The sequence below is a fragment of the Podarcis liolepis genome (assembly GCF_965112155.1).
Source record: "Podarcis liolepis genome assembly, chromosome: 13".
NCBI lineage: Eukaryota > Metazoa > Chordata > Lepidosauria > Squamata > Lacertidae > Podarcis > Podarcis liolepis.
The window spans coordinates 28,588,955-28,614,333 of record NC_139573.1 but is presented as its reverse complement, the minus strand read 5'-3'; the positions used below and the strand labels follow the sequence as shown (position 1 = coordinate 28,614,333).

General features: G+C 46.9%; 1 protein-coding gene across 7 annotated transcripts in view; it reads left to right on the top strand.

The window, feature by feature from the left end:
- The first annotated feature begins 340 nt into the window (after positions 1–340).
- Positions 341–25,379, top strand: part of CACNB1 (calcium voltage-gated channel auxiliary subunit beta 1) — a 53,530-nt gene continuing 28,491 nt past the window's right edge. For 2 of the 7 annotated variants that reach the window (XM_083472211.1, XM_083472212.1), the window contains exons 1-2: positions 394–762; positions 7,251–7,337. In XM_083472211.1, coding sequence (XP_083328337.1) covers positions 676–762; positions 7,251–7,337 — 174 coding nt within the window. In that variant the 5' untranslated portion in view covers positions 394–675. Of the gene's footprint in view, positions 763–1,752; positions 2,050–7,250; positions 7,338–15,077; positions 15,187–19,203; positions 19,317–25,379 lie in introns of those variants that run through there. The other 5 variants (XM_083472208.1, XM_083472207.1, XM_083472209.1 and 2 more) reach the window with 4 other exon arrangements.

The following is a 25,379-nucleotide window of genomic DNA, read 5'->3' as shown; positions in this document are numbered from 1 at the left end:
GCCTGAGTAGTGAGGAAAGGGGGGAAAGAGCTGGCAACTGGGAGGGGAAAAAATGGTCGTGTGCATCCACCCTCTGACTATTAAACAGAAGAGTGTGTGTTTAGAGGGTGGGGGTGAATGCTAGGACTAGATAGAGAAAATAGCTGAATAGGCTGCATAGGTAGTCTGGAGCGGCGGCGGCCGCAGCAACAGCAGCAGGTAGATCTCGATAGGATCTGGGTGCGCGGGGTGGGGGTGTGGCTGGCTGGCAGCCAGTGCCAAGCAGAGTCTCCATCTTCGCTCTCCCTCCCTCCCCGCCATCTGCTCGGCCGCACTTTGGCTCAGACCACACCCACCCGCTCCTTTCTTCCCCCGGGGGAGCGGGAGGCAGCAGCCAGCCAGCCAGCCCTCGCCAGTTGCCAGGAAGCCGTCCGTCGGCGATGCCCTCTGATTGGAACGCTGCGCTCATCCATCAGGGCGGCCGGCGGAGGGTGCCTGCTCGCTCCTCGCCGCGTCTCGGACCAGGAGGGGCCATGCCGAGGCTACGGGCTTAGCGGGTGGGGGTGGGTGGCGGCAGGAGGAGGAGGAGGAGGAGGAAGAGGCTGGCTTTCTTGGCAGGCGAAAGGCGCGCCCAGCCACCTCCGGCTTCCACCATGAGTCCGGCGTGAGCGCAGCCGAGGGCGCACGGACATCTCCATGGTGCAGGACGGCGGCATGTCACGCACACCTTACAGCTCCAGCCAAGACATCCAGATGGAGGTCTTGGACAACCCAGGCCTCCAGGTGAGTAGCGGCGCAGCCCGATCCGTTGCCTTCTCCTGCCAGCCCGCTGGGCGGAGGACTCCTGGCGTTAGGGCGTGGGGAACTTTGGACGGGTGGAGATCTTGGCGCGGGGAGGAAATCGGAAGGAGGAGAGGGAAGGAGACCAAATAGAGAACGTGAGAAACCTTTAATCGCAAGCGACAGCCAGGCATCCTTCCCAGACATGGGCTGATCCACCCTCAGTCCTGGCTTTCACCCGTTTCTCACCACCACCGCCCCGCGTGTTATTGAGGGGGGTGGTGTCGTCGAGGCAGGGAGAGGGTAGCTTTTATGTTTTCCTGGATCCTGACTTTGATCCTGGACACACAGGCACCGGGGGGGGGGCGTTGAGCCAAAAGGAGAGAGATGTGAGTCATGGAGTTGGAGGGAGAGAATGGCATATTTGAGGGTGGCGGTGGTTTTTTAGAAGCTTGCCTAGCTACATAGAGGCGCACCAGGAATGTACCTTGCACAGCCCTTCTCCTCCCGCTTGGGATCAGTTATAGCCGCTCCCTTGCCTCTTCCATTACGGGATCGGCTCCCAGACGCCAAGGGCACCCACTTGGTGGAAAAAAATGCATTGCTTTTCATGCTGTCCCTGCCGTGCCTTTCCATGCAAGCAGATGAGATTAAACCAATGCACGTCCATCCATCCAAACACGCAAACATTTTGCAGAAAGCCAGACCAAAGGATCTTCTGGCTGTGGCCTGTACTGGGTCTAGAAGGGGGCTGCATCAAATGAAGAAAGGGATTGCACCAGATATGTTAAGCACCATAGCCCTTGAGATCTGTTCCTGTTTCAGATGAGGGTCTAGTGGCTAAAGCAGCCTTCGCCGGCTTGGTACTCTCCAGATGTTTTGGACTACAACTTGGATGTAGTCCAAAACGCCTGGAGAACACCAGCTTAGCAAAGGCTGGGTTAAAACATTGGGAGATGAAGACCACTTGTTCCTGCTCTCTGCCACTGACTTCCAGCCTCATCTCCCATGACTCAGATTCCTCTCATCTGGAAAAAGAGGAGTAATGGTTTGAGGTATTTGGGTGGCACACACAGCTGCACATGGAGAAGGTGCTCATGGAATCTCCATGGGTTGGTTTGGAAGTATACAAATCTCTTGAGGAAACTTGGCACTAAACACACAAGACCACCCAGAGCTTCTCCCCCACCTCTGTATCTCCCAGCAGCTTCTACAGCCAATAGGACCCTGGTGGATCTATCAACAAGTTTCAGAAGGGACTGCGGAGGTGGTATCAGTCTTCTTTATGGGGTAGGAAAATTCTAGGGTGAAGATAAGCCAACATCAATCTTGTATGGTCTAGCTATTTCTGTTTTATCTAGAATTCCTGTCGTCTGCTGCTGTGTGCTCAAATGTATATAGCAAAAATGCATACTCAGCCCTTTTTTAACAGTTCAGGCATAGCAACACTGCACTAAGTGCTCTGGGTAGTGTGTCCTTGTTTATTTACTGTATTTTATTATAATGGCCCCCTAGGTGGGTTTGCGACATAAACTCACACAGAATAAGGGCTTGTTTTTACACTGCTGGATTGATTGTAACCTCTAACTCAAACGTCCCTGTTCCATTATCTCAAAGTGCAAGATGGCTGTCTCGCTGCTTCTCTTGTTCATCATAGTTGTTATCTTTTGTACGCACTCTTCCTGAAGCACATAAGAAGCGCCTCAATGGCTCAGGTTGAGGTTTGCTCAGTTCATCATTCTCTCCAAGAATCCCAGCAAGCAGTAAGGAACCTGTAGCCCACCAGATGTTGTTGAACTCCCATCAGCCCCAGCTAACCTGGTCTGTAGTCAGGGGTGATGGTTGCAGTCCAGCAATATCTGAAAGGCCATAGATTCCCCACTCCTGCCGCAAGTGGTCCATTGAAAACTGGCAGTGCTTCCCTAGCAAGTCCACCATTGCCTGCTGCCCCACTCTTGTCCTAGGGGTAGAGGATTGGCCCAGGGAAACAAGGGTTAGTGTGAACCTGTGGTTCTGATGGAGCATGTAAGGAGGTTGCCAAGACCTTGTTTGATTCATTTTAGGGAAGGGGTACTAATGTATTTGACTCTAGTGAGCAAATGTAGGTACTGGGAGACAACAACTCAGATTGGACAGCAGGTCAGTTTTAGATAATATGAGAGGCCAAAATGTCCAGCCTCCCTCTCTCTTTGTGGGTTGGGTGGATGATAACAGAGTAAGTGGATCTCAGTGGCAGAATGTACTAAGCAAATGTACCTACCTGGTCCTGTTTGTGAGATCTAAGAAATGGGAGATTCTGGATTCTTTTTCTTTCATTTTATATTTTTCCTAATTTTATTCAAGTATGCTTACAAAAGAAAAAGAACAAAACATAGCTATCAAAGTAAGCTTGGTACATGTAGGGAGGTTGGAATATAAAACAGGTACAGACAACCAAGTACAGAAAAAGACAGCAGGATCCAGTGGTGGTGATGATGGTGTTTTAAAGATTCCAGGTTCTAATGACTATTTATGAGCTTCAAGGGAGTGTGAGAAATACCAGCTTGAAGGAAGACCTCAGAGGACATATACCCCAAGATGAATGATGAATAAGAGAGTAGTAGCTTGATACCTTTGTCCTGTTTTGATGGGAGTATCAAGCAAAGGCTTCTGGTGACAGAACCCAATATAAGGCCACCTTAGCCAAAACTGTGCCCTCTAGATGCTGTTGAACGACAACTCTTATCATCCCTGACCGTGGGCCACGTTGGCTGGGGCTGATGGCAGCTGTGCTCCAAACAACACCTGAAGTTGGCCACCTCTACATTAGAGTGCATGTTTGCTCTTATTGATGTGATGGTGAAATATGTGGTCCTTAAGTAGTTCGGTCTAGCTCCGTGCAGCAGCAATACCCCCACCCCCACCTGAACCTTAAACATATAGCCTCCCAGCACCAGCAATTCCCCCATTTCATCTGAAATTCGCAGAGAGTAGTGCTCCACCCACTCTCTTGGTGTGTGGAATGTCATGAGTGAGTTTACCCCTTTTCCTCCTTTTGTCCCTCTCTGTGGTCCCACCCCCACCCCCCAGGTGGTGGATCCCGACTGCTCTCTGCAGCTATGAATGACGCACATGCCTTAATTAGAACAAGTGGGGAGGAAAGGCCTAAAAATACCCAGCCCTCCGGTCTCTGCCTCCTTGCCTTGCCCTGCCTGGCCTTAGAACTACGAGAACCATGTCTGCGGGGGCCTGGTAACAACTGCCTTCTCCTCTGCCAGCTGTCCCTCTCCCTCTCCCTGAGACATACTTGGGAAGTGTCTGGTTCATTCTAGCCTCCCCCCCCCCCCATGCTCCCTCTCTCTACACACCCTAGAGAGAAGGGTCTGGATTTTTCTGGGGACTGTCCCTCTGCAAAAAAAAAGGCATGGGGCGGAGCTGTGATTCTTAGAAGCAGGTGGAAGCATGAAGCCGGTACATTTATTTCCCCCCTCTCCAAAAAAGGAACCTAGTGATGCTTGTTTTCTATATAAAGAGAGAGAGGGAAACGCTGCCGTGACCAGCAGAGGGTGATGAACTGGGCAGGGAAGGAAGCAGAACTGTGGGGAATATGGCAAGAGGCTGCCTGATACTTAACACACCCGAGGATGCAGGAGAGAGATCCTTCCTCCCTTTCTCTTTTTGCTTTGAGTCCTACACTTACCGCCCTGCTCCTGTTCTTTTGCTGGTCTTCCCAAGTTATCTTCCTGCTCTCTCCCACTGAAAACTGCGCTTAGTTCTCTCCATCCTTTCCGGCCTCATATGTGGAGGAAATGTCCTACGGCCTGCAATATTATAACAACTGATCAGGGGCTTTCTCTAAATTCTCCAAGAATGTCTCACAATCATCCCAGCAGTTCGTACAACTGGGTAGGGAAGCCTGTGATCTCCTGGTGTTCCTTGGCTGGAGCTCCCATCATCCCTAACCATTGACTATGCTATCTGGGGCTGTTGGGAACTGGAGGCCAACTACACTTGGAGGCCCCCAGGTTCCACAGCACTACAACAAACCTTGTATGGTCCAAAACAGGCTTCCTCAAACTCGGCCCCCCAGATGTTTTGAGACTACAGTTCCCATCATCCCTGACCACTAGTCCTGCTAGCTAGGGATCATGGGAGTTGTAGGCCAAAAACATCTGGAGGGCTAAGTTTGAGGAAGCCTGGTTCAACAATTTTTTTTTTAAAAAAATCTAAAAACGTGTAAAACATCCCTCTCACCCAGCTAATAATGTTAAGGTTGCCAGGGGCAGTGTCTTTCAGCCATAAAGTCCCTGCATTATGTTTCAGCCATCAATATTTTTGAGTTCTTGCTGAAAATTAAGGAGCTGCACCTCACCAGAGAGGGCATTCCACGAATGGGGAGCTGCAACCAAGAATGTTATGGAACAGTGCCAATTGGGCAACACCAACAAGCCCTCCATTTCCTATCTCAGGGCCTGGTCTATAGAGCACTGATCTATTGCTTTCAACAGCCTTCACCAACCTGGTACCATCCAGATGTTTTTGACTACAACTCCCATTACCCCCAGCCAACATGGCCATCCTTAGGCCAACTTCTGGCATCCTTAGCATTGGATCCGAGTTGCAGAGTCCTTGTGTCTGACGTGACCCATACACAGCTCATGAATTTGGCAGTGCTGTACTCAGTTGCCCCTCCCATTAAGTGGAAATGAATATTCTGGCATTCCTTTTTAACCCTTCTGTGCCTGTAGCAGGTTTGAGCACAAAACATATCCCAGCTGAGCTACTCCTTAGCAATGTATCAGTTGCATATATAACTCTGGGCATGTTTGTGTGGAGTTTTGGAGTGGTGATCCTAATCTGCATTAGTGAAATGTGAGTACAGAATCAGTGTCTCTTAAGTTAGGTAAAGGTAAAGGGACCCCTGACCATTTAGGTCCAGTCATGACTGACTCTGGGGTTGCGGCGCTCATCTCGCTTTACTGGCTGAGGGAGCCAGCGTACAGCTACTGGGTCATGTGGCCAGCATGACTAAGCCGCTTCCGGCGAACCAGATTAGCGCACGGAAATGCCATTTACCTTCCCGCCGGAGCGGTACCTAGTTATCTACTTGCACTTTGGCGTGCTTTCGAACTGCTAGGTTGGCAGGAGCAGGGACCGAGCAATGGGAGCTCACCCCGTCGCGGGGATTTGAACCGCCGACCTTCTGAGCAGCAAGTCCTAGGCTCTGTGGTTTAACCCACAGCGCCACCCATGTCCCTTGTCTCTTAAGTTACTGCAGACTAAAAGGAAGGTCATCTTTTGCATGTACGCTTGCGTGCGGAGTTCCTTTCCTTTTGCAGCTTTGAAGCAGTTTTTGATTGTTTTGATCCAGGGCCTTGTGTGAGGTGTGGCTTCCCGTTATGCTTGCTAATATGCTTTGCAAGGTAATTAGTGTTTGGATAGCCTTCCACTACCATCTCCCTGTGCTCTGATAATTGGTGTCTGGCCTATGATGCTGTGGGTGGGCGGCAAGACCATCCAGGACTCTGAAGAGCAGATGGATGTGTCAGATGGTTTTATGGCCGTGCCATGCAGGGTCGAGTGGTGTGTGTGTGTGTGTGTGTGTGTGTGTGTGTGTGAGAGAGAGAGAGAGAGAGAGAGAGAGAGAGAGAGGCCCTGTTTTTTCCATCTCCTCACAGGCACCCACACTCTGATTAGGTTTAGGCACAAGGATATATGAGAGAAAATGAGTATGTGTGGGAGAGAAGTAGCAAATAAAAACATAATGATATACATAAGTGGAACAGAGTCTGAAAACCCTACTCAGTCTTGTTTTGACAACTGCCAAGGCCTGGTACTCAGGTAAATGTAATTGCCTCCTTATGCATGTTGCAGAAGATCCTCTCTGATTACTGTGGCTGATGACCAGCTGCCCCTGTGTGAGGATGGAGAGGATTCTGATTTCAGTATCAAAATAATTAGAGCTCATCATGATTTATAATCATTTTGGTCTATGCTGGGACAGTCCTGTGATGTGTGGATTTATTGGCTAATCTCATCCACCCCCACTCTCCCTTTACCTTCGTCAGACACTATTCTCTATATGCCCATCTTACATAGATATAAACTCCAAGCAGGAAAGCTGTGTCTGTTGCTTTCAGCACGTAGCAGACTTCTGGTACTGAATGTATTTTACCTATTTGTTGTCCAGTGTTTTTGCCTTCCTTGAGAAGATCAAGATACTGTTTCGCTCAGGTCTGGTAAACCTCTGGCCCTCCAGATGTTGTTGTGCTACAGCACCCATCATCCCTGTTCATTGACCATGTTAATTGGGGCCAATGGGAGTTGGGGTCCAACAATATGGTATTGGGGGAGCAAGCCAAGGAGAACAATGCAAAACTAGGTTTGTTTTTGTTTTGTTTTGTAGCTTTGGTTTAGCAGTGAGTTGCATACTCTTACCTAGGTCTGCGCTTGCATTTATTCCTACCACCTTTGCACACTCTCTGATCTTTGCATCCTCTTTAACCTCCTAGGGGAAATATAGCAAAAGGAAGAATCGCTTCAAACGCTCCGATGGCAGCACCTCATCTGACACGACTTCAAACAGTTTCGTCAGGCAGGTAAGCTCAAGCAGAGGGAGGGGGTGGGAATTGAAGGGCTGCAGGGGCGAAAGGTGAAGTTTATAACTGAGGGAATTCACATCTCTCACATGCTGGTTGCTGCTTATTAGTACATGGCATTTGAAAGAACAGCACACATTAATTTCAATGTGCCCTGCTGTGATTTCTCTGACTTTGAGAATCTCCCTCCAGTGGGCAGCGTTTTCATTGCAAGTTTGCTATTTCTCCCACCTGCTGCAAAGGCGTAACTCAAGGATGAGAAACTGAATGGGGAGTTTGGAGAGAGCTTTCAGGATTAAGGGGATGGGAGTCAGGGGTGAAGAGATTCCTTCCCAAGCACATGCCTAGTCACTTTCCACAGCTCACAGGCTCTTTCTCTCTTTTCCCTTGCTACACCTCCCTGCTTCCCTTGCCTTCCTGTTCCTCATCCATTGCCAAAGGAAATGCTAATACGACCAGTGGATTGGCGCAATAGCTCATGCAATTATGAAAAAGCCAACTTACATTATTAGACAACGTTTATTCTGAACACTTACTTTTAAATGTCATTGATGCAGAATTAGGAATTCTCTCGAACTCTCTTGGCACCTTCCTCCTCTCAAAATATTTTGCTCTGGGCAATGAGGAATGTATTTCCATTTGTGGGTGGCAGCAAATCCACATTTCCCCCCATGTACAATAACCAGTTAAATAGGAAGAAGCAGTGCTCTTTTTCAGGGGATACTCAAGTGTATGCACTACTGGCACCTCTTCTGTTGTTGTTAAAAAGTGTGGCACTTATTGTAACAACTTCATGGTGCGTACTGGCACCTATTTTTCTAGGAAAAAAGGCACTGGGAAGAACTATGCCTGAGAATGAAAAATGTGCTCTCTAACTTAGATGCCATAGATCCACTTGGTCCCTCCCTGCCCCCAAAGGGCTCTGTGAACAAGGCAGCATTTGGTTACTCAGGCAAACTACAATCCTACACCCACTTACCCAGGAGCAACTCCCACTGAACTCAGTGGGTCCGACTTCTGAGTAAACTGCTTTGTTAGAAAGCTGCAGCTGCAGCGTATGGAGGATCTAAATGCTTACAGAAGCCAAGGCAGCAAAGAAATGACTAGAGGCTAAGATTCTGCTATACAGTAAACCAGGGGTCAGCAACCTTTTTCAGCAGGGGCCAGTCCACCATCCCTCAGACCATGTGGTGGGCCAGACTATATTTTGGGGGTGGGGGGGAAATGAACGAATTTCTATGCCCCACAAATAACCCAGAGATGCATTTTAAATAAAAGGACACATTCTACTCATGTAAAACACGCTAATTCCCGGACCGTCCGCAGGCTGGATTGAGAAGGCGATTGGGCCGCATCCGGCCCCCGGGCCTTAGGTTGCCCACCTCTGCAGTCAACTAACAAAGGGGTTGGCACTGATATCTGATGGTTCCTTGTGCCTTTTTACCCCACATAGGAAAGTTTTCAGAAGGGCAGTCTGAGATCAAAGACAGGCCGTTTCCTTTCATCCTTAAACTTGGCTGTTGAGGCTTTAATTCGGGGGTGGGGAACCTCAGACCCAAAGGCCCCATCTCTGTCTGGCCCTTGGGACCACATCTCCTCTCCCTAGGCCACGCCCCTCACCAGCTCTGGTGGATGGAGGAGACAGAGAGGTGTCTGAATGTGTGTAGAAACCAGCCTGCTGTACAAAGGGAAAATTTGCACCCGTTGCTCTGCCCACCTTTGCCTGTGCACCCCCAATTGGCATGTGGCCCCCAGAAGGCAATGCGGCCCTCAGGCTGAAAGAGATTCTCCACCCCTGCTGCAGCTCATCACTGTTAAGCAGTGTTTTGTTTCATTGCAATTTATGTTTACGCAAAGGGATTATTAGTAAGGTATAAGCCCATCTGTGAGAGTCTAAGGTTTTGTTCCCTTACAACTATTACTTGCTGGATGTCCAGTGTTTTCATAGCTGGCTTCCTGGCCCCCAAATTTGACACCTGGGTGAAAGGTGCCAGGAACTGCACCTCTCCAACCCACCCAATGTGTTGGTTTTCATTTCGACCACTCTTGCAGTTTCTTGCCTCTGCAAATTGAGGACAAACAGAAACCTCTTTGTCCCTCACGTAGGGAAGCAGTGAGGTTGCCATAGCAATCCCCCATCTGGTTGAGTGTCTGGAACTGAGTGAGGAAGAAACTCAGCCCTTGTGTAGTAGATTTGTAAGAAAGAGGGTACAAAGTAAGTGCGAGAAACCTTGTTTCCTCGGATGGGGACCCTGTGGTTCAATCACTGCATCAGATCAGAATCCATGGTCTTCTACTTAAAAGGCAACAGGCGTCTGATGTGAGATATGTGAGATATGTACATTTCCATCCCCTTGCCAGGTGGAATCACTGCTCTGTGCTCTCTGTCTATGCTAGAAAGAGACAGTCTTTGTCTCAATCTTTTCTATGGTTGCTGTCTGGTAATTTTATCTGTACCAGGGTTGTAGCACGCCGTTGTCCCATGAGTCCATGCTTAAGTTCTTCAATTGCATTTTAAAGTTGCTACACTCCTTTTGCTTTTCAGGACTGGCTATGAACTTTAGCCAAGGCTACAGCTGTTTGTCCTCAACATCACATGGTCACACAAATTTCAAATTCTGTACAACTTTGACAAATTCTAGTATTTTTAAAAGTATTCTAATTCAGCAAACCTGCATGTTTTGCATGACTTATTCTGCCTTGAAGATCCAAGTTGTTGTTTTTTAATGCAACTTTTTGGATGAGCACTGGCAGAATGGAGGGAGGAATAGAGTTTGGTGACAGAAGCACTTCAGGGGCAGGAACTGGTAGGGGCAGTAGCTACATTCCATTCGTAGCCCCCCCCCCCATCCTAAAGTCTTTGGCCAGGTTAACATCAGAAAACATTTCTAAATCTTGAAAACAACACTTCCATCGCTCTAGTCCTGGCCACAAAATGTGACCTAATTCCTATTGTGTCTGGAAACAACTCAGGCTCAAGTTTTGGTGAGTCTCCCCTCTGGCTTTGCAGATGTCACCATGCCCTGCCCATTTATTTATTTTTTCCTTTTGATATTTTGACAACAGTTACAAGGACTGGAAATCTTCTTTAAAAAGATTTCCACAATAGGTTGTTGCTGGTGAAAGCTCATTCTGCAGCTCAGAAGTAAATCCTATTGAATTCATTGGGCCTTGGCAAGTGAAGTTCTGATTGCAACCAAAGTCTCACTGGTGCCTCTAGAAACTAAGTTAAAAGCATTATTTCGTTGAAATTGGAGTATTAATATGATAATATGGATGCATGGGTAAATTTGCCTATTGCATATTACTGAGGTTCTGTTTAAATAGAAAAATTAAAGACTAAAAAAGCAAACAAACCCAAAACAATCTATGAAGGCCCTGTTGCTTCAGCATCATCATGGCCAAGTTGTGTCTTGTGTGGACTAATAGTCTGCCCCCTTTATAACACACCCTTCTCTGTCCTAGGCCCTGTGGTTCCCTCACCCGCACCCATTTTCTAATGTGTGAATAGAAAGAATCGGGGAATCGAAGGAGAGCTGCCGGGAGGGAGGGATGGGGAATCTGTGACCTGAACTTGTGTTGCCATAGTGATGACGTAGGAGGCCGTTGCTATGGTGGAGATTCCTTGAGCAGGCCTCCGGCAGAGCACCAGAGCACTTTTTTAAAAGCGTTTGCACGCTGAGCGTTCCCTCCATCCACAGTCGAAGCCCTTTTGTGGTTCTCATTGCTGCTACAGGGTTTGGAGAGGGAAGGAGGAACAAATCACAGCAAAAGGTTTATTTTTGAGACTCTGCAAGGACGCCGTCTGAGAGGGAAATTGGGACAAGTGGAAAGGCAGGGGCTCCTGCTGGTTGGGAGGGGAATTATAAACACAGGGCTCCAAACAACAGCAAAAAACAACAACACTCCAAATGTCCGTTATCTCCTCATGCCCTTCCTCTTCTGCCTTCCGGATATGAGTTTCCCACCTTTGCCCAGAAGAGGGCAGTGTATGACTTCTGATGCCCATAGCCAAGAAGACAAATTGACAAGCCACATCCCAAATTATGAAGGCGAGGGGCTGCCACCCTCTCTCTTCTCCTTTTTCTCCTGATATCTTGTTACTCTAAGACCGAGGAAAAGGTGGCTAGGAGAATAAGGGGCAGAAACAGTGGCTGTGTATACACTATAAAATACTTCTGATGCACATTCAAAGCCTTTCCCTGCCAAGAATTCTGGGCACTGCAGTTTACCCCTCACAGAGTTACAATTCCCAGGAACACTTAAGAAATTATGGTGCCCATAATTCTTTGCAAGGAAAGAATGTGCTCTAAATATATAGTGTGTACACAGCCAGTGTTATGATCTTGAAGCAAGGGAGTTGATATGATTACCTAACACTAAGGATTGTTGGTTTTACATAGAATAATGGAGAGTTGGAAGGGACCCTGAGGATCATCTAGTCCAACCCCCTGCAGTGCAGGAATCTTTCGCCCAACTTGGGGCTCGAACCCAGGACACTGAGATGAAGAGTCTCCTGTGCTACCGACTGTAGGAAACCTAAGTTAAAACCCCACCCCACTCCATGAACGTGGCTTTGGGCAAGTTAATTGTCTTAACTCTCAGTCTTAGGTTCTTACTTAGTTTTTAATTTTTATGTTTTTTATTAATATATCGGCCACTTGGTGCACTGGCATGCAGTGAAGGCTCTGGTGAGGCTAAGATGCTGCTCTGAGCTCTGAGACCTGAATGCAAGCATTATGTATACATTTGAAAGTGATAAAATATGTTATGTTAAAATATGTTATGGTAAACTTGTATAATGGAAAAATGAATAAAAATTATTATATATATAAAAAAGTGATAAAATAAATCCTTACTCAACCATTTCCCAGGAAGGGCCAAGAAATTGGAGCTTTTAAGTATGTTAGATGTTGGAAGAATCTTTATGACAGGGCGGGGAAGATGCAGAAGATGTGGCTGGGAAAGCCTTGCTCATTCTTTAGTATTCAAGTGAAGCCCCAGCAGGGTTATTGAATCAAGGTGGAAAATTAAGGCTGCCAGAGAAGGAATTGACCTTGAATTGGGGAGAAACAAACAAGTGCTTCTCCATGGCAGATAAAAGCAGTTACATGCACTCTTTATTTTTGTGACTGTACAATTCTAAAATCTAAATTGATTTTAGAATTCTCTAAAATCAAATTTCTGTCAGAATTCTAGAAGCCCAATTCTCTTGGGTTTCAAACAAGTTTCTGACCCTCATGGTGGCAGAAGTGTGCTTGAAACCCTGCAGGTAGTGGCCACCATCAAGAGTACCACAAAAACGGCAGGAGAGCTTGCATCCATGAAGAAAAACCTGGGTGGGGTTAGGCTGACGAATGGGGACCCCATTTGGGCTATGCATGATAAATAGGATTTCTGCTACCCCTCTCCCCACCCCTTACATACACAACCTGCATCCTCCATCAACACGATATTTTCCACCCCCAGTGAAGCAGACCAGACTGTTTGTGAAGACTGTATTTGTTAGATCATGGAACGTTTATGGCAAAATGTTTAGATAGATTTGCTGTACGTTATAGAGCTGCTCAGGGACGCGGGTGGCGCTGTGGGTAAAACCTCAGTGCCTAGGGCTTGCCGATCGCATGGTCGGCGGTTCGAATCCCCGCGGCGGGGTGAGCTCCCGTTGCTTGGTCCCTGCTCCTGCCCACCTAGCAGTTCGAAAGCACCCTTAAGTGCAAGTAGATAAATAGGTACCGCTTTATAGCGGGAAGGTAAACGGCGTTTCCGTGTGCTGCGCTGGTGCAGGCTTGCCAGAGCAGCTTCGTCACGCTGGCCACGTGACCCGGAAGTGTCTCCGGACAGCGCGGGCCCCTGGCCTCTTAAGTGAGATGGGTGCACAACCCTAGAGTCGGACACGACTGGCCCATACGGGCAGGGGTACCTTTACCTTTACATAGAGCTGCTCAGGAATGGCCCAACTATGGAGACAAGCTAGGCAACTGCCTGATCGCCAAAGTTCTGTATACATCTGCCTTGGCTACATTCAGATATCACAGCAAACTATTGCTTATCACATTGGGAACAAGCTTGAGCCTCCTGTGCTCCATATTCGCCTCTCAGGAGAGGAAACACTCAAGAGCTTTCACTTCAGTTTTTGGCTAACCACAGTTTAGTGTTACATCCAAACCCTTTAGTGTAGCTAATCCTAACTATGGTTAGTTGCAACATGTAAGCTTCATAATTAACAGTTTGAAGCAAACCAATGTCTTGGGTTTAGATAAAACATCAAGCTGCAGTTAATTTTTAAAATGGAGATATGAGAGCCTCTAAACTCCTCCTTATTGCTGTGTAGGAGCTGAAGGCTCACCTAGGCTTGTTCCAATCAGGAGCAATCATGATTTATCAGAAGGATGGGGAATCTGTGGCTCTCCAAGATGTTGTCGGACTCCAGCTTCTATCAGCCCCAGCAAGCATGGCCAATAGTCTGGAACTGTGGCAGCTGTAGTCCAACAGCATTTGTAGGATCATAGGTTCACCATCCCTGGTTTATTGTGACATCCAAACCCCTCCTATGTCTTCGAAAGGTATCTTCTGCCTGTACATTTGTACGAGCTGCACAGACACAGCTTTTTAGCTCATAAGCTTGATGCATTCCAGGTGACACAATCAAAAGCTTTCTGCTCTGAGTCAGCCACCCAGGACACAAATGCAGTTGTGAAGGGGAGAAAATAAGGAGTGGCAGGCATTATGAATGAAAATAATATCCCAGTCATCTCTTTTTATATTCTATGAGGACTCCGAAGGAGAGGGGAGAGGAAACGAGGCTTAGGGAACCCTCCACAAGGGAGGGTGTTCGAAAAGGGGTGAGAAGCTGCCAGCTCTGCGGGCAAGGGGTGACATAACTGGGCTCCTGAGCCCCACGGGGTGCCACAGAAAGAATGGAGTTGGTCAAGGGAGCCGTGGACTCAAAAAGGTTGTAAACCTCTGTCCTAGGGCATCAAAAACCTTTGGGCCAGTCCTGGAACTAAACTTCTGTCCTGCACAACCCCCACCCACACTGCCTTATCAATAAGTACCAATTGCCTTGTATTTATGCAGTAGCCTATTAAGCATACTACTTGTTACGCAACCCCCCCTTTGTACCCCTCCTCCCGAACACGGACTTCAGAAGAAAGCATGCAAGCTAAATGGCTTCATTCAAAATAAGGATAATCAGCATGCATTTCATTGACTTGCACAATTAGATTTGTGCAGAATCTGAAGCATCCTTGGCGTTACTTGGAAAGCAGTGTCCCCGTATGAACCTGAGCTTAGCAGATAAGCTCTTGATGTGCACCTACACAGCGAGTTACTGACTACAGAGGTGGTGGTGGTGGGGAATCTGGAGCCTCCTGATAAAACTGAAACTGATACTTTTAAAATGAGTTGGGTCCCCTCTTCCCCGCCATCAAGTCAGGTCTGTTGGGAGAGCTGGGTTTACAAAGCAGAATAAGCTACATGATAGCGTCTTTTCCATTCTAACCCCTAATATCCCATACTGCAGATGCTTCCCTTAAAATGCCTGGCTCTTCTCAAGGTGTTGCTCTTTTTTACTTTCTAACACCCCCCCACCCCACCCCCTCGCCAACCCAGAGAATTGGCTCCAATACAGGAGTCAACCAGAGTGACTCCTGGCATAGCCTTGTACCCCCACCCCCACTGCTGGGATGTTCAGTCCCTGGGCTAAATATACCCCAGCAGTTTGCAAATGTTGCAGTATGTTTGTAACCCGAGCCCCCAGCCATCAGGCAGAGCCACCTCTGTCCACATAATACCAGGCCCAGGCAGCATGGAGACGCCCGGCGACAAGGACCCCAGGCCCGTTCTGGTGAGCACTTGCACCCCCTCACCCTCACAGGCCTCGGGAGGGAGACCCCTTTTCTGTGCCTTGCCATCCATCATCCACTCTGCCATTAGCATGGCCCCCACCCCGCCTTCGGGCTCTGAGCTCAAAATAGACCTTACTGCTACCCTCATGGGGTCTTCCATCCCACTGTGCTAGAAAACCTGTTAATCTGGCACTTCTTCCCCTACTCATTGCACCCTCCCCCAATTCTCTATACTCCATTCCCTAGTAAGCCCATCTTCTGCCCACTCCATTGCCCAGGAAACCCACCTCCTGCCCCAGTCCCCTGCAGGGATATTAAAGCCCTTCTGCAAATCTCCCCTTACAGCTCTAATGTATCGTCCTGGTTGGTACAGTGGATCTTTTTATTTTGATGTGGATTAGCTGCTGGTCTGTCCCAAATGTATTTTTAATGTTCATATTTCTTCCAACTGTACTTATTTGATTGGCAGGCTGTTACCAACCCCTGCTTAGATTTAAGAACTTTGGGATCTCTCCTGAAACGTTTCAGCCCTGAAAGTGGTACTGTTTGAGAGCTGGAAGATGTGTATGAAATCACCTTTCTTGTATGTGTAGTTTAGCAGGGCAAAATGGGCTGGGCGGAGAGGAAATCTGCCCTGTTATTTGAATGCACTTTTATTATATCTGTTGTGGTGACAAAGAATCAACGTCAGCAGCTGTGAGTAGAGCAACAGGGAATTGTGGCAATTTTGGATTTATTGATCCCTGGAACAAAATGTTATAGACTCTTTGTTTCCCCTTCCCAGTGATATACCTATCACAGTTCTTTTTCCTAATTCATTCATTATCTGGTGGTTTTGACCACACAGAGGGACATTATTCATTAATTCTGACATGTGCTCTGGAAGAGAGTAAAAATGGCTGTATTGTCTCCAATGCTCAAACTCCAGTATATCTGGCAACCCACAGACAGACCACAGAAAAGCCTATCCAGACCTAGATGCTCCTCTTTTTGCTAAAGAGGATGCCTGGTGCTTGGGGAGGCAGAGGTGGTGGTGCTTAAGCAGACCCTCCAACAATTCTCCAATGAAAATAGGGACAGCCCATTCCATAATGATAATTTTACTATTTATACCCCACACATCTTATTGGGCTGCCCCAGCGCTCTGAGCAGCTTCCAACATATATAAAAACATAACAAAACATTAAACATTAAAAAAAATTCCCTATACAGGATTGCCTTCAGACGGCTCAGGGGTTGGATAACTCCATACCCTCCAACATTTATCCAATGGAAATAGGGACATCCTAAGGAAAAGCAGGAGATTCAGGGATCAAATCAGAAACCGGGATGCCTTCTCTAAATCAGGGACGTCCCTGGAAAATAGGGACACTTGGAGGGTCTGGCTTAAGTGATAGGGGCTTATCCTTTCTCCTATTCCAAGAAGAATTAGGATCAATGAGTTTCAATTGGCATGTGAAGTGGAGGGGGAGAAGGCTGTGAGTGTAGGCAGGCAGGATGTAATTCTTGCATGCTGTGCAACAATATGGTGTGTGTTGCAGAAAAGATGTATAATTTGTACTGAGAGGGGGGCATAGACCTCATTGGCAGAGCAAGTGCTTTGCAAGCAAAGGGTCCGAGGTTCAGTCCCCAGCATCTCCAGGTAGGGTTGGGGAAGACTGAAACCCCGGAGAGCCACTGCTATTCATTACAAGATAATACAGAACTCAGTGGCCTGTGTTGTGACTTAATATAAAATGCCTCCCTGTGTATATTAGAGCTCACTCACCCTCATCTCTTCTGAGCTGCTGAACAGTCAATGTTCACTTTGACAGTTCTTGCATGTGAGGCTCATGGCACCATCCTGGACATATCTACTCAGAAATATGCCTTGTTGAGTTTGGTGTGGCTTATGCCCATAGAAGGGGGCATAGGATTGCAGCTTTAAATCTGCTTCCAATTAAGTATATTTGTAACAGACAAAATGGCACTGGTGACAATGTGTAATCTTTCCCCCCTACGTTCTGCCCTGTTTTAACAGCAGGCCCATATGACACAGACAGCTGAAAGCCAGTTTAGTATCTTGCGTGAAATAGATATAAGATGTTCAGGGTGTTCTTTACAAACCCAAGACAGAAACTCTGTTCCTGGAATGTGTTATGCAAATGTAGCAAACTCCGTTTGGTTTTAAGTTGTTTGTGTTCTTTTATTTAACTGCATAATATTGGAAGTAAAAAATGCCAGGAGTTGGAGTTGTAGCGTGAATGTGGAAAGGATGGGCTTTTTGATTAGAACATTTGATGCGGGGATTGGTCTGGGCAATGAAGCTTTGGAAGGCAAGAGAATCCACCGGGGCAGTTAGCGTTCAGAGTGTTCGGAAGCAGAAGGTCCAAGTTCAAATTCCTGTTCCAGCTTTGAGACTTGCAAGCTGGTTTCTGGGAAGTCATGCACTGTCAGGGATTGTTCTGAGGATAAAATAAGGTTGGGTGTATAATGTAACCTGCCTTGAGATAGAATGGAAAAGAGATCTGAAATACTTAAGTGAAAGTGCATGGCATGGGTGTTTAGGTTATAAAGTAACTATTTTAACACCCCAAAATCCACATTATGGCAACACTTTGATTAGGCAAACCAAAATATCACAAAATGGGCTGGCCTAGTAAAGATACTGCATTTTCTTCTGGGTCAGCACAGCAACTTTTCCATTTTGACATTAGATTTCAAGTGAGATGCATTGGTACACGGTTTGGGGAACTAGGATTGTGAGACTGCACAGGAAGAACTCCTTTATATTTGGCCACAAAATCCTTGTACCAGTCTTACGCCGGTACACTGTTCACAAACCAAATTGGTTGGAGTGCAGTGTCATATCTGAATGCAGAGTGCTCAGCTCCTGCAAACATGGGTGAAGATCATTTAGATCAGACACATCTTGCTTCCTGGCCAGTTAAGTCCCCAGAGGTCATTTAGTGCCATTTAGGTCCCCTGAGGTCTCAGGCTTCTTTGAACTCTACCTTCACATTTTTACTTATTCGAAAGTCTGAGATCTAGGTTGCATGCGCACACTGTTACCTTTAAAACACATTCAAAGCAGAAACATTCTTTCCTTCAAAGAATTCTGGCACTGCAGTTGGTTAAAGTTTGCTGGGAATTGTAACGCCCTGAAGGGTAAGCTAGAATTCTTTGGAGGGAAAATGTGCTTCTGATGTGCTTTAAAGGTACAGTGGTACCTCAGGTTACGTACGCTTCAGGTTACAGACGCTTCAGGTTACATACACTTCAGGTTACAGACTCCGCTAACCCAGAAATAGTACCCCGGGTTAAGAACTTTGCTTCAGGATGAGAACAGAAATTGTGCTCCGGTGGCCCAGTGGCAGCAGGAGGCCCCATTAGCTAAAGTGGTGCTTCAGGTTAAGAACAGTTTCAGGTTAAGAAGGACCTCTGGAATGAATTAAGTTCTTAACCCGAGGTACTACTGTACAGGGTGTACACAGCTGTAGAACCTTGTTCTTTTAGAAAGACCCAGTGCTTGTGATCCAGAAAACCACAAGCATGCAAGGCGGCTTTTTACTTTGGAAAGACAGAGACTGGAGTTATTAATGTGAAACAATGGTTTGTGTAAACAGACCTGTTTCTCATTGAAACAACCCAAGTTCCAATGTGCTCTAAAACATTTCCACCACAGGACCCACTCTGAAAATTTCTAAGTTCTTAAATAGTGAGACCAGGCGCACGCACACACACACACTCGCGCACACACACAGAGCCCTGGCCACACACCAGCTTTGCTAATAAATGACACATAAATGAGTAAGCCAATTGCATCTCAGAGGCACGTCACCAGCTCTTGGCTCTTTCCATCTCCTGCCTGTAGCACAGGAGGCTAAGCTACCAAACCAGCAAGCCTCTCAACCAGGTTTTCCTTTCTTCTCTCTCTCTCTTTCCAAAAGTGTGGCAGGCAGGGTGGTGGGGGGTGGACATCCTTGGCTCTTAGGCGCCTTCAGCCTCTGTGTTCCTGGAAGTGTCGAGCTTCCCCATCCTCCGACCTCCTCTTTGCCCAATTGGGGAGGTGCTCCTGGTGTCCCTCACCTTATTAGGGCCGCCACCTGCCAGGATGTCCTTGTACGAGCTGGATGATGATTCAGAAGCGGTGAGTAATGCATCCTGGCTGATTTGGGTCCTTCCCCGCACTATCCATGTCTGCCTGTTGCTAGCTCATCTCGGGGGAGAGTCTCCTCTCATCAGCACCATGGCTTTCTCATTCTTTTATGTTCACCTTCCACTCTGAATCCCGTTTGCTCTCTGAATCTCAACTCTTCCTTTCCGCCCTTCTCTCTTTTCAAAGAACATTCTCCTCCCCTAGATAAATCAAAAGGTCCTAAAAAGAGGATAACGTGACATCCTGGTCCCAAATCCCTTCTGTGGGGATTAACTGGAAGCCCTGACCAAAACCGTATAACGGGGGTTGGGGGTTGGGGGGGTGGCAGTCCTTAACTGCCACTCTGGCAGGTCTCTTCATTTGTACTCTGGGGGTGTTCTTGGCTCCATCTTTTCCCAAATATTGGTTTTGTCAGGAAAAGTTTTGTATCATTCTTCACATCTTTGTGCGGTGTGTGTCTGTGTTTTGTTAGTAGGGATGTTTCCAGGTTTCTGTCTAGGCACGATCACTACAGAAGATTATCTAGATTCCTAAAATACTATCATTTATGTAAAGAATAGTCAGGGTTTTATTGTAGGGGGAAGGAGTTTGGGTAAATCTATTGCAACCCCACCTCCTCCTTAATTCCAGATGTTGGTGAATATCAGGCTGAGGTTGCTACACTTGAGGTGCGAGCACACCTTTTGGAGGTCTGGGATCTTGTGCATTCTGTGGGTGCCGACTCCCCCTACCCCTCTCTCTTTAAGTAATCTCATCCAGTCAAGCTAAGAGAAGCTACCACTACGTGGGCTTCCCAATTTTGGAGTGGAACTGGAGGGCAAAAAGTTAAGTTGTGGACATTTAGGAGACCGGAGAGAGTGTGTAAGAAGCTTGCAGCTATGTTTTGCTCAAGACCACCCATGGCTAGCTGGTTTTGGATTAGGAGGTACTCTTTGGATATTCAGCCATCTCTATCCAAAGCTGTTGTGGCTCTTTGCTAGCAAGTGCCATCTTTGCAGGCTGCTATGATTCCTCTCCTTGCAACTTTGCAATGTGTAGTGATGCCCATTCTCTGGTCTCACTTGCATTCTGGGAAAGTGCCACGGAAAGACTTTCCTTATTTGTAAATCTGTTCCACCTTCTCAACAGCATAGTTTCTCTTTTTGGTTTGTGGGGGGAGCGCTGTGACGTGCATTTGGGTTGTGCCTCTTATTCTGTCGTGACTGCATTTGGTGAGGACCTGTTTTGTGTTTGCATCTTTCGCAGCAGGGAGGTACAGGGAAGGAGATCAATTGCAGATAATTAAATAGATTGTATCCCCCTGGAGTTCAACACATATTTAAAAAAGCAATCCACTTCTATTGGAGAGATGCCAGTAGATTTGGCTTTTGTTCTCAAGAAGTTGTCTGCATAGAATGGGGTGGAAGTGAGCCCCCTCCATCCTTTCCTTCCACATTGATTGACAGCTGCCTGTGGAGTTCTGGCCCCTTTAAGAGTCCAGCTTAGTCCTTGCAGTGAGCCTACTTTCCCTCTCCTAGCCTCATGGGGGGCTTGCTAATTAACAGTGACATTTCAGCCCCTCACTCTCACCCCAGTCAAGCTACCTCTCTTCAGAAAAAGGGTAAGAAGGCCCGTCTCATTTTGAGCCTTAATGAGCCATTCACAGGAAGAAAGTGTCTCTTTCAAAAGAAAATAATCAAGAGCAATGGCAGGTCACAGATGAACAGAAAAATCCCACAACAATTCAGTTTAGGACTTTTTTATTGGTTTGTTAAGAAGGCAGAGGATAACTTTGTGAAGAAACAAGCAAAATTTGGTTATAGCTATATATGAGGGGGCTATGTGTGGTGTCCTCACTTGGGAAAGGGAATGCCAGGATTCAGTAACTGTCGAGAAAATACCTGTTTATTCATAAAGTTTAAGTTTTGTGTGCTCTTACTTGGATATAAGGCCCAGTAAACCCTGTGGGATTAACCTCTAAGTAAGCATGTGAAGGACCAGGCTGGAAAGAGAAGCAAGAATCCTATCAAATACTTTTATGATAAGATAGCATTATAGTATTTTTTATTTTATTTGCCAGTGTAAGTATACACACACACACACACACACACGCGCTTTTTTAGGCAATGTCATACCATTTGTCATCCTCCAACCTGTGGCTTTTTGTAATTATTTTCAAGTTTGATTTAAATTGCTTTTAAAACTACTTTAGAGTCTATGCAGTTCCCTATACTGCCATTCCAGCATTATTAGAAGCCTGGCTGACTGGTTTAAATCAGGTAGATTCACCAACACACACACACACACACACACACACACACTGAACTCTCAGAAACATTAACTACTCAATTACATTGTGGTGTTGGTTATGTTCTAGTTTGTGTTTATAGATTTTAAATGTTCATGTATACCACTCTCAAATTTATTTTTGGGTGAAGGTATGGCTTATTAAAAATATATTTAAAAATCTACCTTCTTACAGAAAAATATATATTCCATGGAACAGAAACCTCCTGTGGCAAGAGACCATATAAAATAGGCTGTAGGCTGAGCCTAGTCCATGCCAGGGAATCGTTGGCCCGCGTCCTCAGATCCAGAGAGAGAGTAAAGAAAACACCAGGAAAGATCCTTCTTTGGAGGAAAGCAGTTTTATTCTCTGTGCACAGGAGACAGCCAGCAGAATAATTTCTGGAAGACTGACTGCCCAGAAAATACGCCTCTGCAGACTTTCTTATACCTTGAGTGGGCTCTCTCCCTCCTCCCCACGCCCTCCAGAAACTTTCCCAATCAACTGGAAAGTTTTCAACTTATTTTTAGCATGTCTATAGCCCTCTAAACAGCCCTCCCTATTGTTCCCTATAGTGTCTTTCTAAGCATCCTGCATCCTCCCGTCTCCTCCTCCCGTCTCCCCGTATGTGTCCTTTTTATCTTGCATTCCTAAGGTAAGAAAGCGAGGCTATTTCTAACTTGCAGTCTCTGTCTTATCTTGCATTCCTTCGGGGGGCCCTTTTTGCAGGTGAAGTTATTTCTAGCTAAGAAATTGACTTAGATCCAAGGTATAGAGGATCCTTCTTAGGTACAAGGTACAAGGTATAGAAAGCATATAGAAAGCAACCCTTCTCTCTCCCTTCACTCCCTCCTCTTCTTATGAACAACCTAATACTTAGGTTCGTTCTGGGGTAGGGGTCTATAATCTCTTATGAAAGCAAGCACGCGAGGTCCCATCATGCGAGACATCATCTTCTCCATCATATTTTGCATACATTGCATCAAGCAGGGCATACAGAAGCAGAAAAGCAATAGAAGCATAATTGGACCTATCACCATAGTAAATATTCTCCCCATCCATCCACCTGGGAAGATGCCGTCCAACCAAGACATATCCCAGCCCTCCCAGGTTTGTACAGGGACATGTGCTACCTTTTCAATTCTTGCTGCCAGATCACGGATAGCCTCGCCATGGTCTGAAATGTTGAAGCAACATGCTCCACCTGTCAGGTTCAGGGCAGCACAAAAACCTCCTTGCTTAGCTAAAATGAAGTCCATTCCCAAACGCAATTGGAGAATAGCCGTTCGGGTTTCATCTAGCTGGGTGGCAACAAGGCGGAGGGCGGTGGCTGTGGCATTGGCCTCAATTTCTACCACTGCTTGGAGCCTGATTATGCGGTTAAAGTTATAGATCGGCCCCCTTGCCCCAGAGATTTTCTCTCCCCGATTCCATGAGGCTGGAGCATAATGGGCCAGTATCCTTTCCGGAGGCCACTGATTTTTGCCCCAATTCTGGGAGCTGCCACCTGCAGGTGTTGCCAGGTCAGCCGAACGCCTCCTTCTAGGGGGTGCAGAGGCAATCTGGTCAGGAATCCACATGGGGGGTATTAAGTAGGCTGGAAAACAGACCCCATACCATCCTCTTGGGAGGGCATGATAGGCCTTCCTGCCACACACCCAATAAACGTCCTGACCATGGGCAGATGTGGTGCCTGTCAGCAAGCGGGCCAGGCAGGCAGTCAAATTGGAACCAGAAAAGGTTCCTGTCTCGGACTCGGGCATGTTAGTTGGGGCTGGGAAGGTACGATCACAGTGGGAAGTGCCCACATAGGTCTGAGCGTCACTTGTGTCATTTGATTTGTTGACACAAAGGCAGCCAGTGATCCTGTGAACCTGGAAAGGGACGGAATGATTCCATAAAGAAGAATGGTTGCCCAGAGGCTGGAAGGCAACAAGTGGAGTTGTAACCAAGGATTCATTCCAAGGCACAGGGAGGAGTGGCATTCCTCCCAGAGCATCTACAGGGGCCAGAGTGTAGATGGCATAATTGGTCTGATTTGCAGAGAACGCAACCATCTCAGCAACCTGAATCCACTTATTATATGTGTGGTGGGCCCTCCACGATTGCAGCAGTTGTCTGGTCACTGTGAGTGGTATTGGCATTTCAAAGGTCAAATGCAGCAGAAATACCAGCACGGGGACCCACAGTCGTATTTGAGCCATTGTATGCACGGGGAGGGGCTTAGGTAAGTGCTAGAGAGTGGGCTGGGGTGTAATTACGCTGAAAGAAAAGACCCACTAGACACCCTCCTCTGCAGGGGTGGCGTAAAGCAAACCAGGCCCAGGTACCTTCAATAAAGTTCAGTTATGCAAAAGGAAAGGAAAGAAAATGTGAAAATGTCCTCTTTCAATCCATGCTGGATTCTTGAGCCGTGCAAAACGTCAGCTTCCGGAGTGACGTGAGCAGGGCTGTAGTCTGGTGGGCGTCGGGTCGTCTGGTGGGCGCTGGGCATCTTGGGTCCCTTCCAACAAGGCTGGAGCGATGTCTGGACATCTGGGTCCAATCTGGGTCCTCATCATAGGGATGCAGAGGCTTGACCAAGGCACAAGGCATTCTGGCAAAAGCTCACCTGTTAAGAGAAGGGATAACAAAGACGGCAGCGATTGCGCAGAACAAATTGATAGATAACATTTGCACATAAGGTATACACAAAAGGATATGCTTGGCAGGAAACTTCACAAGGGGTTAACAGTTCTGTTCCTTGGGTTAAGTTTTTGCCAGGCGAGATTTTTCAAAAGTCTTATTTGTGTGCTCTAAGTTTCAGAACTCTAAGCCATGTTGCAAATTTCAGTTCATTTGCCAGTGTCTGTAGAAAGAGCAATGCACTCCTTGCTTCTGGCAAAGTTTCAAATTCCTCAAAGTATCAATTCCTATGCCGCAGCTCCTTTCAGAGTAAAATTGCACCTTAAAAGAAAAACTTGACAAAGTTCACAGAAAGTATTCACTTGCTTTTTAAGAAAGTCACTTTTCCAGGTTAGTACTTTGGGGCAGGGGGGTGGTTAACTCTTGGCCTTCTGGGTTTTTGTGGCTGAACTGTAAATCCAGAAAGTGTGAGGTTCAGGGTAGCTGGCTGAATGCAGCAGTGTCCTTCTGAGATAGCTGCCAAGAGATAAGCTACTCCAAGCACCTGGCACAAGGGGAAAAAAAAAAAAGCTGATGTCCTGTTACTTTCATGAATGAATGTTAGAAACAGTCAGTTCACATGCTTTCTGCAACAGTCTTTGAGCAAGAACAGAGATGAGAAGAAATCATTTTTGAGAAATCTTATTGTTGCCAGCCTGTGGGGGTGGGGTGTGTCGGGCGTGGGGCCTGTGGGCATTCCATTTTCCAGTGACCCTCTTGCCCGCAGATGGCACAGTGGTTTATTCCCTAGGCGTCTTCTGCTGCCCCTACCATGAGCTTCTTTTTTTCTGGCTGTCTGGCTTTTCTGTTTCTTCACCCCTCTGATTATAAGTGGTCTGTGCAAGGGTTAACATCCATTCAAGTCGATTTCCCAAGAAATTCTCATTTTTTTGAATTTTACGTCTTATGTCAGGAGCTGCTTGCATCACAAAGGTGGTTTTTACAATCACCTCTTGGGCATCATCATCAGGGTCTATGGGGGTGTACTTGCGGAATGCCTCTTTTAATCTCTCAAAAAAATATTCCTGGAGGCTATTTGGGCAGCTGAAAAATCTCAGATAATTTCGCCATATTTGTAGGCCTTTTCGCTGCCTGTCTCATGCCTTCTAAAACATTTCTGTGAT